General features: G+C 43.4%; 1 protein-coding gene across 1 annotated transcript in view; it reads left to right on the top strand.

Annotated features, from left to right (window-relative positions):
- LOC141110091 (alcohol dehydrogenase 1) overlaps window positions 1–15973 on the top strand; it is an 82322-nt gene that overhangs the window by 57781 nt on the left and 8568 nt on the right. The window contains exons 4-8 of the mRNA XM_073601313.1: window positions 1078–1165; window positions 3622–3841; window positions 9551–9811; window positions 12619–12754; window positions 14009–14147. Coding sequence (XP_073457414.1) covers window positions 1078–1165; window positions 3622–3841; window positions 9551–9811; window positions 12619–12754; window positions 14009–14147 — 844 coding nt within the window. The remainder of the gene's footprint in view (window positions 1–1077; window positions 1166–3621; window positions 3842–9550; window positions 9812–12618; window positions 12755–14008; window positions 14148–15973) is intronic.

Genomic DNA, 15973 nt, shown 5'->3' with positions numbered 1-15973 from the left:
ACCATATTCCATACAAATTAGCACCACAAAATGATACTTGGTTCTATATTCTCTAAAAGAGCAGTAGTGGGAGGTGGGTGGGGTGGGACCAAGGAACAGAACTCGGAGGTGGGTAGGCGTGGAACCAAGGAATGGTTCTTGGAGGTGGAACCAAGGAACGGTGCTCAGAGGTGGGTAGGCGTGGAACCAAGGAACGGTGCTTGGAGGTGATTAGGTGTGGAACCAAGGAATGGTGCTTGGAAGTGGGTAGGGGTGGCACCAAGGAATGGTGCTTGGAGGTGGGTAGGGGTGGAACCAAGTAATGGTGCTCGGAGGTGGGTAGGGGTGGAACCAATGAACGGTGCTCAGAGGACGGTAGGGGTGGAACCAAGGAACGGTGCTCGGAGGTGGGTAGGTGTGGAACTATGAAACGGTGCTTGGAGGTGGGTAGGGGTGGAACCAAGGAACAGTGCTTGGAGGTTGGCAGGGGTCCAACCAAGAAACGGTGCTTGGAGGTGGGTAGTGGCAGAGAAAAGGGGTGACTCCGAAAGGGGGAGTTCCTGTATTGGGGTATAAGAAAATAATACAGAGGGTAGAAGACACTACAATATGTTAGGGCATAAAAGGCTTAAAATTTATTAGGGTATATGCAAGAGATACAGTGGGTGTAAACACCTACAATCTATTTGAGTATAAGGGAGTATACTTTAAATGTAAGAGTATATAGTCAGGGTGCTGCAATTATGTAGTACAATTCTCGTTAACCTGCATAGGGCCTTTCCTTTTTTAGTTGTTCTTGCTCTGATTTACAGTGTGAATTCTCTGGGTAGAACAATCTACAAATGCATGTTTGAAATATTTTAGTAATGAACAGTTGATAAATATGCATTGGCAAAGTGACCATGAAATTAAAAAACCTTGCAAATTTACTACTTTGCCTACTTGACTACTTTAAAAATATGCCCCTAATTCAACGTGAATTGACCTGCCAATTTTAGGTGGTCATACTCTTTCATTTAACCATTTATGTGACAAGCATATTTAAATCCCTTTCCACTTTGTGAACAGATTTTGAACAATGGTTTTTAATTCCCGCAGGAGATAAAGTCATCCCGCTCTTTGTGCCACAGTGTGGAGAATGCAGATGTTGTAAAAATCCAGAGAGTAATCTGTGCTACAAAAATGAGTAAGTGAATAATTAAATGTTCAGAGGATATAGCAATTTACATAAGATAACAAACTAGGCCAAACTGGCCCAACACCATACAAATCCAAACAATAGAAAAAGAATCTTTGTTGTGGCAAAATGGCCATCACAGAAGGACATGGTTCTTTTTAATGGGTCAGATGTGAACACTACTTTTTGCTGAACCTTTGTCACTTTACTTTTTATTTTTGTTTGTCCTAAAAGCATGTTTTACAGTTTTGCTTGACTTTTTCTAGTTTGCCATTTTGCAAACTATTTTCCAACGTTTTGCTATATTTTATTGAGACATGCCACATTCATACTAAGCTAGTCATGGGCTATAAAAGAACAGAAGTTGTCATGGTTAGCATAGATTTGTTTCTTTTGGCAAGGTTACTAAAAAATGCATAACTTTGGTAAAAAAACAAAAAAATCATAACTTATGGCATTTCAGACAATGAAAAAAGAAAACTGTGAGCGCAGAGATATGTGTACCTCTATACATGCAACAGACAATGTCTGAAAAAGAACACAGTCACAGTTCATTAGTCCATATGATAAACTGAACAATAGCAAATCCTAAAAGAAATGGTGGTGGGTGGTAGCTGTCCTTAGAGAGAAGCCAGCTCTGCAATAGGAAGACAAGGGAACAAGAAGGAAGTGCCACCTAAGTGCAATAAGTTAAGTAGGATTTTAATGACACAACAATTAATGCACTTACAGTAAGGTGAATAAAATCAGGCTCATCTGTGCTATGGGCACAAGGTTCAGTCCGGTCGCTGGTCCATCCTATTCTACAGGGAGGCAATTGTGGGAGACGAGATATACAGTCTTTTCCTGCGGCCACCAGGAAGACAGCCAGGTCCAACGTGGAACGAAGGTGGAACGCAGACGATGACGTCACCGGAAGCGGAACCAGGGGAAGCAACAAGGGAGAAAAATCTGGAGAGAACACACGCGCTCGGAGTCTACTACTCCTTCTACAGGCCTATGGGGGTACTACTAGTGAGGAGCTATTTATGTGCCAAGCTGCCTGTGGGACAACAGGCGCCAGCACACCATAATCCCACTAACAGCAACATATTTAAAAACAAAGGAATTGGATTATGGTTGATTTATGACTAAAGGATGTAATATATCAGAGAAATGGCATTAATATTAAAGAAGTGTTAATTTAAATTTTTATGTTTATGTCATGATCTAACCACCGGGGGAACTGGGGACGGGGCCAGAAACAGGACCAAGGGATATATTAAAAAAAAGGAGGTTAAGACTAAAAACACAATATGTCAAGATAGAAACTTATGTTTAAAACAAAAATGGGGATTGTATTGGAAAGATGCATACACGCATGCATCTTCACCAAAGGGTGCACCTGTGTACCTGCATCTGTATATAAAACGCATGGACTTGTATTAGATGTAAAATGCATCAAAACATATATATATATATATATATATATATATATATATATATATATGTATATATATATATATATATATATATATATATATATATATATATATATACACAAGGTGGACAATAATAAAATCCAATATAATATATGCATACGTAAAACACCTAGAAACTCCATCATTCGTATAAAATATATGTAAGAGAAATATATCTACACACACATGTATAAACAACCAGTAAGTAAAATAGTTTAAGTTAAAATCGTTATACATATAAATCTGTGTGTGGAAGAGAGGTATGCGATGTCTACCAATAGTAACAAAAAGGGGGGGGGTGTTTGAGGCATGATTAAAGGTATGTACGTGAACAGGGGTCAAAGAGCGTAAGAGCTATTGGGGCCCATACGGAATGAAATGTTACGTACAAGTGATGGTATTCTAAAATACACATAAACACACACGTGTGTGGTGTGTACACAGATATGGTCTTGTAATCACACTGCATGGCGGTACGCTAAATATATACATATATCCATACAGAAAAAAGGCAAAGCAATCATATGCTAAATGATACTGAGAATCTTCTGGTGTGATCATCAATGCTAAAAATACTGTGTCCATTCTCTGGAGAGAGATGTACTCGCTATCAATATCATGTCACATCAAGTCAGGTGGCGCTTCCTTCTTGTTCCTTTATGACATTTCAGACAAACTCACTACTAGAGGCCCACTTAAGACTGACTTTCTGTAGATAATAATCCATATAGAGACAGATAAACTACATACAGAGAAAGGGGATGGGAGGGGGGACTTTCCTCTGATCATTCAGCTGTGTGTTTTCTGAATCAAATCCCACTCTGTTTACAGTCTAAAAGTATAATGACTGCATGTGGTACATTTTAAATATTTATTTGCAATGGTTCATAGTTACCTAAGAAGAAAAAAAATATTTTTTTAACTATTTATTTAGGAGTAAAATAAAGATAATTGGCAAAACACTATACATTCCCTTTACATAGAAGTCTTTTATTTCCTAAACAGCATTGGCAAATATGATGGCGTGCTGTTGGATAAAACCAGTAGATTTACCTGCAGGGGAAAATCCATTCACAACTTTATCAGCACCAGCACATTCACTGAATACACTGTGCTGGATGAAATAGCTGTTGCTAAGATCCATGAGGATGCACCACTGGAAAAAGTCTGCTTGATTGGCTGTGGGTTCTCGACTGGATATGGCTCTGCTTTGAACACTGGTAAAGTAAGTACTAAACCATTATGCTAATCAAATAGTCAAAATATTCTTGATTCTTTACTGCATAATGATACCACAAGATGTTTTCAAGGTCTGATTTTTAAGGCTACTTGCACACAAGGCATTTAGCCCATGGCATCCAATCCTGACAATTTAGTGTGTCCTGGAGGCAAAGGTGCAGAGTCCAACCCCACTGCCTGCAGCCTGTCCAAGTTTATGGCAAGCTTAAATACATTGCGGCTGGAGGGGGCTGCATGCTGTTACTCATGTTTAGGGCCCTATGTGTTCAGGGATGAATGTCTAGAAAATAGATTGCTTGCACTCCACACATTCATCCCTGAACAGATAGGGCCCTAAACATGAGTACAACACCCCTGTCTAGCCACAGCAGCTTTCAGCCTGCCATTGAGTTCGACACAACACAAAAACCCGTAACTTTTATTTTTCTCTTACCCAGAAAATATTCCTCTGCGTCTTGTCTAGGGTAAATTTGCTTTGCTATGGAGGCCTTGACATCTAGAGTTGAGGCATAAGACTCATCCACATGCAGCACTAGGCACTGCCCTTTTATTGGCTCAATCCTCATACACACTACTATTTTTTTTTTTTTGTTCAGCCCAGCCCGCTAGAACACTCCAGTCAGTGCTTTCAGCAATTGGGTGAACAGCTGGCTTCTGTTGGACTGGCTGCCATACACACGGACCAAATGTCGGAATATCGCCCGGTTTCAATTGAACCTGCTGATGCCGCCTGACGTTCGGCCCATATGTACTAGGCTTCACTGTGTCTTTTTTAATGAGAAAGGCACACTCAATGGACAGGAGGCCAGCAGCTGGGTGGAGCTTACACTTTAAGTTAAAGTGGAACTAAACTTACTACTTGCCTACTGATCCCCCGCAATCACTGCTCTACTGGTACGTCACCGGCAGTGGCATCTTCTCCACAGGTGCAGTGATTGCTCAGAGTCTGCTCTAAATAAGCCTTCAGTTTAACTTTAAGAAGATTAAAATGGAACTAAACCCATCAATTTAACAGTTTCCCAAACCCATTATATTCATGGCATGCTGTGAATAATAACTGTCACAGTTGCTTGTGCTTGCAACTGAAGTACCAAACCATCAAATGGCTGGTGTCATAACTGGTCACATGTGCAGCACCATGGCAACTGCAGATCAAAATGTGGCTAAGATGGCAGTCTCCTTGGCTTTAAAAGGCAGGGAGGTTTAGTCCCTTATCCCTTCTCCACCAGATACTTACCTAGCTCCTCTTTCAATCCAGCACTATGTCTGAGAGCAGTGTTGCTGCTATCTCTCTTTCCTCGCAGGCACAGAGGTAGCAGTGGGTGCCTTTGGCTCCAGCTGCTGTCAGTCAAATCCATGTGGTGAGGAAGGAGTGGGGCCGAGCCATGCTTTGTGTTTCTATTGACCCACACGTCTGCTCACAGATTGAGCGCTTGCTATGGGAGCAAACACAAAAGAGGAGGAGCCAAAAGGACCCCAGCAGAGAGGGTTTGGGCCACTCAATTGCAAGGACCAGTTAACTATAACATTTTGTTATTTTAACTGCTTCAGCCCCGGAAGATTTTACCCCGTTCCTGACCAGAGCACTTTTTGCGATTCGGCACTGCGTCTCTTTAACTGACAATTGCAACGTTGCACTCAAATAAAATTGAAGTCCTTTTTTTCCCACAAATAGAGTATTTTTTACTTTTTGCTATAATAAATATCCCCCAAAAATATATAAAAAAAAAACATTTTTTCCCTCAGTTTAGGCCGATATGTACTCTTTTACATATTTTTGGTAAAAAAAAATTTGCAACAAGCGTATATTGATTGGTTTGCACAAAAGTTATAGTGTCTACAAAACAGGGGATAGATTTATAGCATTTTTATTATTATTATTATTTTTTTTTACTAGTAATGGCGGCGATCTTTGATTTTTATCATGACTGCGACATTATGATGGACACATTGGACAATTCTGACATATTTTTGGGACCATTGGCATTAATACAGTGATCAATGCTATAAAAATGCATTGATTACTGTAAAAATGTCACTGGCAGTGTAGGGGTTAAGACTAGGGGGCGATCAAGGGGTTAATTGTGTTCCTTAGTGTGTGTTCTAACTGAAGGGGGGAGGGGACTGACTAGGGGAGATGACAGATCACTGTTCATACTTTGTATGAACAGACGAGCTGTCACTTCTCCCCTCAGAGAACCGGGATCTCTGTGTTCCGAGCGATCGCGGGAGCCCGCCGGGTACTCGCATCGGCTCCAGGGTCCCGCGACCCGACTCACGGAGCTCCCGGACGGCACGCCGCCCCTAGTGGCCACCAGAGTAACAGAGTAATGTAACATAATGCCGATTCGCGCGGCCGAGCCATGTTTCCGCAGTACAACTGCAGTGGCTAGTCGGCAAGCGGTTAAGAAAAAAAAAAGCTTCTACAGTAGAGTGAAACTAATCACAAACAGGGAACCTTTCTGGAGAAGAGAGGTAATATCAGACACCCTATGGCACTTGTTCTTGGAAAACAATTTTAGTTTTAGGTAGCCAGAGCGGGGGAGAGATTCATGTTGTGCGGCATACACTCTACAAAAAAAAAAGAAGCATAAAACTGCATTAAGGCCAGATTTATACCTTTGCATTACTGATAAACAGATTACAGTGCATTCGGTCACACACTGTTGCTATAAGACAGCTCATTTGTTTGACTGGGCTGCCAATGCACTGCAATAGACTTTACAATTGTGCTTTGTGACTCACTAAAATAAAAGTTAATTGTGATGCACTGGGGAAGGTGTTGGAATGTCATTTAAATGTGGGTATTTAATCTTGCATTACTACAACGCTGATTTATAGTTTAACCGATTCCCGACCGGCGCACGCCGATGTACGTCGGCAGAATGGCACAGCTGGGCAAATGGGCGTACCTGTACGTCCATTTGAATTGCCCGCCGTGCCATTGCGTGCGCGCCGCCGGCGGCGCGCGCGTGCCGTCCGGGAGCTCCGTGAGTCGGGTCGCGGGACCCGCGGACTCGATCGCCGCGGGGATACCCGCGATCGCCTCACGGAGAGGACGAACGGGGAGATGCCGTTGTAAACAGCATCTCCCCGTTCTGCCTAGTGACAAGTGTCACTCGATCTCTGCTCCCTGTCATCGGAGCAGAGATCAGTGACGTCACACATACAGCCCATCCCCCTACAGTTAGTAATCACTCCCTAGGACACACTTAACCCCTCCCCGCCCCCTAGTGGTTAACCCCTTCACTGCCAGTGCCATTTACACAGTAATCAGTGCATTTTTAATTGCACTGATCGCTGTATAAATGACAATGGTTCCAAAAATGTGTCAAAAATGTCCGACATGTCCGCCATAACGTCGCAGTCACAATAAAAATCGCTGATCGCCGCCATTACTAGTAAAAAAAATTATTAATAAAAATGCCATAAAACTATCCCCTATTTAGTAAACGCTATAACGTTTGCGCAAACCAATTATTAAACGCTTATTGCGATTTTTTTTTTACCAAAAATATGTAGAAGAATACGATCGGCCTAAACTGAGGGAAAAAAATGTTTTTTTTATATATTTTTGGGGGATATTTATTATAGAAAAATGTAAAAAATAATGCGTTTGTTTCAAAATTGTCGCTCTTATTTTGTTTAAAGCCCAAAAAATAAAAATCGCAGAGGTGATCAAATACCACCAAAAGAAAGCTCTATTTGTGGGAAAAAAAGAACGTCAATTTTGTTTGGGAGCCACGTCGCACGACCGCGCAATTGTCAGTTAAAACGACGCAGTGCCGAATCGCAAAAAACACTCTGGTCAGGAAGGGGGTAAAATCTTCAGGGGGTTAAGTGGTTAAGAAATACAGAATTAGAAAACAACACCTCCACTAATTCACATATAGAAGCTGCAATTGAGCATTATTTATCTGTCTCGATCTAGAAAAGTAAAACTCCACAGATGCCATAGTTATCAGAAAAAATGTTGTAGATGTTATAATGAATAGCCCAGTGTGGTTCAAAGCCAGATGATGGTGATGGCTTTCACTACTTGGCCCCATCAATGATCCCTGCCCACTACCTCCTGGAGACCCTTTAAGGGAATGTTAATTCAGGGAGGTGGAGGCAGCTGCCAAATCATGTGATTGCTGTGATTGGTTGTCCTAGCAGTCATATGATCGGGAACCCGTCCCACAAGCTCCTAATTGCAAACACAGGCAATAATTTTTTTGTAATACTTCCTATTGCACCAAAATTGTGCCAGCCTTTCAGCCTTTTAATGTGAACAGTCATTCTTTCTAAGCTGTTAGAAACGGACTGAAATAAAACTTTGGAGTCTATGTTGTGATCTCCGAGGATTACTTCCTATAAATAGGCAGGTAGAGAGGTCAGGGATGGCTTGTTTTAAAGCTCTTTTACTGATCACTAGGAATATGTAAAAAAATTAATGCTCCAAAACTGGGCACAGGTGCACTTTATGCTGTCCCACTTAACCATAAGCCAGAAAAATACACAGATTTAAACTTGCTTTTGTGATGGCCCATACCTTAAAACTCTGCCACATATAGGGTTGCCACCTGTCCGGGATTCACCCGGACAGTCTGGGTTTTGAATCGTGTGTCTGGGTTTCAGTCCACCTGAAACCCGGACACATTATTCATACAGGAATGTGGCTCGGAACAGAGCTTGACAGGAGGATGAGGGGGCACTATGTACGTCACATTACTATTCTCTTAGGTGTGCCCAAAGGTGTCCCTGGTCTGTTACAATCCTATAGTGTATACTAAAGCAAAAAAAATGTACTGCGCGCCTCTAAAGTGTTCGGGTTTGGCTTGAAGATAAAGTGGCAACCCTAGCCACATAGCAGATCTCTGGCAGTTATTATGTATAAAACACTTCTGGATGTTTAGAGCAGGGGTCTCAAACTGGCGGTCCTCCAGCAATTGCAAAACTACAAGTCCCATCATGCCTCTGCCTGAGGGAGTCATGCTTGTAACTGTCAGCCTAGCAATGCCTCATGGGATTTGTAGTTTCGCAACAGCTGGAGGGCCGCCAGTTTGAGACCCCTGGTTTAGAGAATACTTGCTTTCAAGCTGTGTGCTGTGATTCACCCTGCTGGCATCTTTGTCACTAAGACCCCTTTCACACTGCCAGCATTTTTCAGGCGCTACAGAGCTAAAAATAGCGCCTGTATACCGCCTGAAAAAAGCGGCTCCATTCACTCCAGTGTGAAAGCCCCAGGGCTTTCACACTGGAGCGGTGCGCTGGCAGGGCATCACAAAAAGTCCTGCCAGCAGCTTCTTTGGAGCGGTGAAGGAACGGTGAAGCAGAGTTCTTTATGGTAGGCTTGAGAGGTTATTCTTTATGTTAGATGTTGTGTGCTTTCTGGTTTTGTTTCTATCTGTGTAGAAATGTATCCTCAACACCAGGGCCATAGAGGTTATAACTGTGGTCCTTTGAAGTACAATGTCTGTGGCTGTCTGGACATTTTTCTTCGGTAAAAACCAAGGAAAGGAAATTTATTCTAAAGAGGTCAAGGATCTCAAATTCTGTCTCTGAACTGTAAATGAAAATGTTTGGGTAAAGTGTTTAGGAATAAAAAAAGCCTTATCCCTGCAATTTTCTAGGTAATTTGCAAAAATGTCTGTACACCCATGCAGGGCCTCCATTACTCCACAATAAATTTGCAATGTTTCATGTTCTTCAGGTTAAGCCTGGCTCCACGTGTGCTGTGTTTGGTTTAGGAGGTGTTGGGCTCTCTGTGATAATCGGATGTAAAGTTGCTGGCGCCTCCAGGATTATTGGAGTTGATATAAATAGTGATAAATTTGCAAAAGCCAAGGAGTGTGGAGCCACTGAATGCATCAATCCAAAGGACTACAACACTCCCATCCATGAGGTCTTGGCAAAGATGACTGATGATGGTGTGGATTATGCATTTGAGGTCATTGGAAACACTTCAGTAATGGTTAGTGACATATAAAAATATAATGAGTAGTAACATGATTGCTATAAGTTAAATTGTTGTTTTCTATTATTACATGCATACACTATTAAAGACTTGCTGTTGAAGAGATACAGACACATATAGAGAAAAACCGTAGAGGCACCCTTAAGGTTAAATTAGTGCTAAGCAAACTTAATTGTATACAAAAAAAATGGTGTTTGATTTTGATAATTTGCAGCCCACCTTCTTTTTCTGACTCACCAAAATTTAGAGCAGTAGGTCTTCTGTGCTGGGCACCTAATATGTAAAAGTAAAATTAAGCAACTTTAGTTTTAAACTTATTTGCCCTGATTCACCAATACTCTAGGATAAAAGTAATCCCCCTACCACTTTTCCCTCCAATCTCCCCTCTATCTCTCTGATGACTGGCTTAAAAAAATACTAAATCCCTGTTTAGTTTTCCTAGTCTACGCAGGTTAAAACAATGTCAGCGAGGATCCTGGGTCTTGGGTGAGAGAATAACTTGTGGGTGGGGCTTAATGCACTCAATTGGGGGCTTACTTGTAGCACTCGCTAATGCCTGTACTCAAGGGCAGAGGCCGCTATCCCGTGAAATCATCATTAAGGCGGCACTCTGACTTAGAAACAAGCATACTTTACTTGTGCAGTCAACCCTATGTGTATGCGGCACTTCCTGTTTGCGCACACCTCACATTTGGAAGCTCTGTAACATCTCCCAATGAATATGGTACTTTCAGGTGGGTACCGTGGAGCCTCTTCCCACTCCACTAGCACAGCCTCACATGTCACCTCACCCCCAATGACATTATGAGACTTTTCTCTTCTTCCGTGACACCTCCGGCTAGGTACATGGGAGACCCCGTGCCTTGATATCAGTCCCCCAGGCGTTTTCAAGGTTTAAAGGTCACCAATGTAAAAGCAGTAAAACGCCTGTAATCTGCCAAAAAGAAGCCCATGTACTTTTATGGGGCTACAGCATTTTGCTTTAGGCGACAGAATGCTCAGATGTGAACAGGGGCCATTAATAAGAATGGGATTTGTCTTGTTGGGCGTTTTTAGAGCTGAGTTTTAGAGCAGAAAAACGCCCGGAAACGTCTAGATGTGAACAGAGCCTTAGGCATAGAATGCATTAAGGTGAAAAACCTCCTGTGATGCAGCTGCCCCCCAGAGCCCCCCTTTTACTTACCTGAACCTGGTCTTTACAGCGATGAGGACGAGCACACCAGCCGGTATCTCGGGTCCCGATTGGATAGATTGAAAGCAACGCAGCCATTGGCTCCCGCTGCTGTCAATCAAATCCAGTGATGCGGGAGCTGGGGAGCAGGGCTGAGCCCTGCTGTGAGTGTCAATAGATGCAGCAGCAGGACATGGGAGCGCGCCTGCACGAGTGCCCCAAAGGAAGAGCGGCTCTCCAATGGGGCACTCGAGAAGAGGAGGAGCCAGGAGCGCCGCTAAGGGACCCCAGAAGAGGAGGATCGGGGCCCCTCTGTGCAAAACTAACTGCACAGAGAAGGTAAGTATGACATGTTTGTTTAAAAAAGACGAACCTTTAGATATCCTTTAACTCCTATCTATCCGCCAGCACTACTTCTGCTGGGCAGCATCAATAAAATTGTGCAACTAACACAGCAGAAAATACACTTACCCCCAAAAATAATTAACACAGGCAGCACAGTAATACCTTATTAAGTCCAAGTTTACAAATGGACTTCACAAGGAAGAGAAAACTTATCATCTAGAAGGAGTGCTTAGAGGGGGTGGGGGGGGGGGGGGGGAGTGATGGTAAATTAAATTGATTTTGCCCACGGTTTAGCTTTAATGATATTCTAAACCTTCCTTACTCTTTAAAAAAAAAGTGTTTTTGTTTTTTTTTACTTTTTTTCTTATTGCTACCAGTGTCCCCATTGGTGCGGGGGGGGGGGGGGGATTTCATCTCACATGGAGACTCACATTAATAAAATGCTGATCCTTAATTACAAATACAATATGAAAAAAATGTTTTGGCAGAGTTTGTCAGTGAAGAGTAGGCGTAGAGCTTGGATGATTTTGATTGCAACATCAAATGTGGTCAGCTTTTTTTATTTAGCCTGCTGGTTGAACGAAAAAAACAGAAACATGTATGGCCAGCTTTGTGTTAGAACTTCAGACAGTGCTGGCTGGGTAAACCAATTAAAGAAAACTTAATTATTTACACTTTTTTTTCCACAGACAATTCGACCTAACTGAATAGTTATGCACAACCCCTAAACGTTAAATGGATTAATCCTTGAAGCAGTATATTAAATATGTTATAGTGCTTAAATGTAATTTAATTCAACAAAAGACATTGATAATTTTTCTATTGGTAGTAAAGTGTAATAAATACATTAATACTTAAAAAATAAAAAAAAAAACAATTTTGCATAAAAAAGTATAATAAAGGGCTTAAACAAAGTGGCGTGGGTAAATTATGTTTAATCCCAAGGTATTGCATATTGTGTCATATTTATAAAAATTTTAATAGAATATTTTTCACAGATTTACTCTACATTTAATAAACATTCAACCTAATTACAAGCATATTTAGCATATATTTGGCAGGTTAAAAAAAAACCCCTAAGAATGATAAAAAGCTGCTCCTCACAAGGGGCAACAAGGGCTGATGCACTTTTTTACAACTTACTCAGACACCATGGAGGTGAACTTGTTTTAGCAAATTACTTTGTGGGTTTGTCAACATTTGATACGTGTTGGCTAATGTACTTATGAATGGTGTTTCTGTTTTACAATTATGCTTAGTGAATACTGATTGTTTGCTAAATTATTAGACCTCTGCCCTTACATCCTCCCACTTTGGCTGTGGAAAAACTGTCGTTGTTGGCCTGGCTCCTTCATCTGCTGTGATGTCATTTGATCCCTTGCTTATTCTAACTGGGCGCACCTTGACTGGAGCTGTTTTTGGAGGTAATGTACAATCAAGAATTACATGATATTTGATTAATTTGCAACCACTGTACTATATTTACTGTAGAGTGTAGTGTATATTTTTCAATAAACAATTGCTGGCATACAATGACAACCAATGCAGTGACAATTAGAGTGACCCTTAAGTGCATCATTGAAGACAATTTTTCTACCAGTTTTAATCAACTGCAAAAACTGTTTATATAGTCACTTTTCAGGAAAGTTGATTGGATGCTTTGATCCGATCAGCCAAAAAGCTAGTTCAAATAAATTGAAGTTGCTAAATTGCCATGTATATGGCAGCATCAAAAATCTTTTGTAAATGAGCAAATCTGGCCACACCTGGTTGCATCTTGGTTTCTGAAGGACTGAATATTTTCAAAGCATTTAAAATGAAGGGTACTTGAAAAGTTAAAGCTTATCAAATCTCCCCTACCCCCTGCCCCCCCACCCTAAGAAAAAAACTATATATATATTGTTGCGTATATCAGTCCCTCGCTATGGGTGACTTCAATCTTCAATAGTTTTCTTTTTCAGACTCCCCTCTTATTTTTACCTGGTAATTTTGTTCAATACACACTATCACTGGGGTGGCTACTGTTAATCCTCTACTGTATCTATAGAGGAAACCATGGTTGTCACTAGGCTTCTCTCCCTATTTTTAGTAGCAGATCCACAAAAGTGAGCTTTGAAGACTAAATACCCAGAGCAAGTTAGGGGCATAACAGCAATAAGCATCATATATTTATTTTTATTAAGGACATATAGCTATTTCATTTGCATTTTTTATGGGAAAACAAATTGAAAAAATTAAAATAAAAAATAATAACAAAATACACACCTGCATTTAAATTCCTATTTGTTATGTGTTACATCTGTGTGTGTGTATATATATATATATATATATATATATATATATATATATAAAAGGTTCTCCAAACTGTATTTATAAAATATATAAAAGAGAAATAGGCCTTTTTGTACATAGAAAAAGTTGTAGAGCTTTAAGTTTAGCTCATGATAAATAGGGGCAAACACAAAAGTGTTGCGTTTATAATTTTGCTTAGTGTATATTGAACATAAAATGTATAATCTGGATTTTTTTTTCTGTAACAGGGTTTAATCCATCACAATTAATTTTGTTACGTTGAGTCATAATCATTTATTTGTTGTTCAGGGGTTCCCAGTTTACATAACAGGTGGAAAACTGGGTATTTACCTGTATTCATCTGTTTTTTTTTTTTCTTTCTGAAGGCTGGAAGAGTAAAGATGATGTACCAAAATTGGTACATGACTATCTCAACAAGAAATTTAATTTGGATCCCCTTATAACACACTATATGCCATTCGAGAAGATTAATGAAGGATTTGAACTCCTGCGAAATGGAAAAAGGTATGTCACCAATTCCCTCAATGTGAACCTTGCTTTAAGAGGAACAAAGGCTCATTTAATTTCTCTACGGATACCAGGCAAACTAGATGTACAGACTGGACTTCTGTAGCTTGAGGCAGAGCTGTCTCTTGGCCTAGGCCAACAAAGCTCAGGCCTAGGGCGGCACACTGCGGGGGGGCGGCAAAAAGCCGCCCCCCCTGCAAAAAAGTCCCCTCCCTGACCCGTCCTCCAGAGTCCCGACTCCCGCATGGAATAAAAGTGACACTGGGAGCAGTCCTGAATGCATGGGACAGGGGCGGACTGAGCCGCGATAGTGCTGGCTCGGCTCCGCCTCCACCTGACTCCTGGCCACTGGTAACATCACGGCAGCGACTCCCTCGGCTCCCTGCCCAGCAATCAAAGCAGAGGAGGACTTAACTTTCTCCTTCTCCAGCGCGGAGGGGCTCAAAGCAGCTGCCTGGCCCCTTGAGCTGAGCCCCGCCCTTTTGCATGGTCCTGGAGAGTCCGCCGTTGGTCCGGTGGCGGTGGGGTGCAGGGCAGCGGCATTTTCAAAAAGCAAGAGGGAGGGCCCGGCAGCTGGGAAGAGGCTGACAGCTTGCCACAACCAAGAGCCCGGGAGGGAGTGAGAGAAGACTACGCTTCACCGCCACCCTGACTTGATCAGCATCCCCGACTTCTTCTCCAACTCCTCTCCCAGCTGTGACTGTCCTGGAACAGGAAGACAGGCTGACCATGAGGTAGGTGCATCACACTGGACTACCAACACAGACAGGCTGCCTGGGATAGTCACAGGGAGGGGGCAGTAGTAGGGACTGCAGGCATGGCTAGGGGGTCTCTCTCTCCCACCACCCTCACCTTCTCCCCCCTCTCTTACACCCACCCCTCTCTCTCTCTCCCTCCCACCCCCACACACCTGCCCCTCTCTCTCCCACCCCCACCCCCCTCTCTCACACCCCACCCCCCTCTCTCACACCCCACACACCCGCCCCCTCTCTCTCCCACCCCCCCTCTCTCTCCCACCCCCCTCTCACACCCCCTCTCTTTCTCACACCCCATACACCCGCCCCCTCTCTCACACCCCCCTCTCTCTCTCACAACCCCCTCTCTCTCTCACACCCCCCTCTCTCCCACCCCCCCTCTCTCCCACCCCCTCTCTCTCCCACCCCCTCTCACACCCTCCTCCTCTCTCTCTCCCACCCCCACCCCCCTCTCTCACACCCCCCTCTCTCACACCCCCTCTCTCACACCCCTCTCTCTCTCTCTCTCCTGCCCCCACACCCCCCCTCTCTCCTGCCCCCACACCCCCCCTCTCTCCCACCCCCTCTCACACCCTCCTCCTCTCTCTCCCCCACACACTCATTCATTCATTCACCCGCCCCCACCCCCCTCTCTCACACCCCCTCTCTCTCCCCCCTCTCCTCTCTCCCTCCTCCTCTCTCTCCCACCCCCTCTCTCTCTCCCACCCCCCCTCTCTCTCACCCCACACACTCACCCCCTATCACACCCTCCTCCTCTCTCTCCCCCACCCCCACACACCCGCCCCCTCTCTCTCCCGCCCCCCCCCCTCTCTCCCGCCCCCTCTCTCCCGCCCCCTCACACCCGCCCCCTCTCTCTCCCACCCCCTCACACCCGCCCCCTCTCACACCCTCCTCCTCTCTCTCCCACACACCCGCCCCCCCTCTCTCCCACCCCCTCTCACACCCTCCTCCCCTCTCTCTCCCACCCCCACCCCCTATCACACCCCCCCACCCCCTATCACACCCCCTCTCTCTTTCTCACACCCCCCTCTCTCTTTCTCACACCCCCCTCTCACTTTCTCACACCCC

This window comes from Aquarana catesbeiana, linkage group LG01 (assembly GCF_042186555.1).
Source record: "Aquarana catesbeiana isolate 2022-GZ linkage group LG01, ASM4218655v1, whole genome shotgun sequence".
Lineage (NCBI taxonomy): Eukaryota > Metazoa > Chordata > Amphibia > Anura > Ranidae > Aquarana > Aquarana catesbeiana.
Note: the sequence above shows the minus strand (reverse complement) of the source record. Positions and strands in the feature narration are given on the sequence as shown.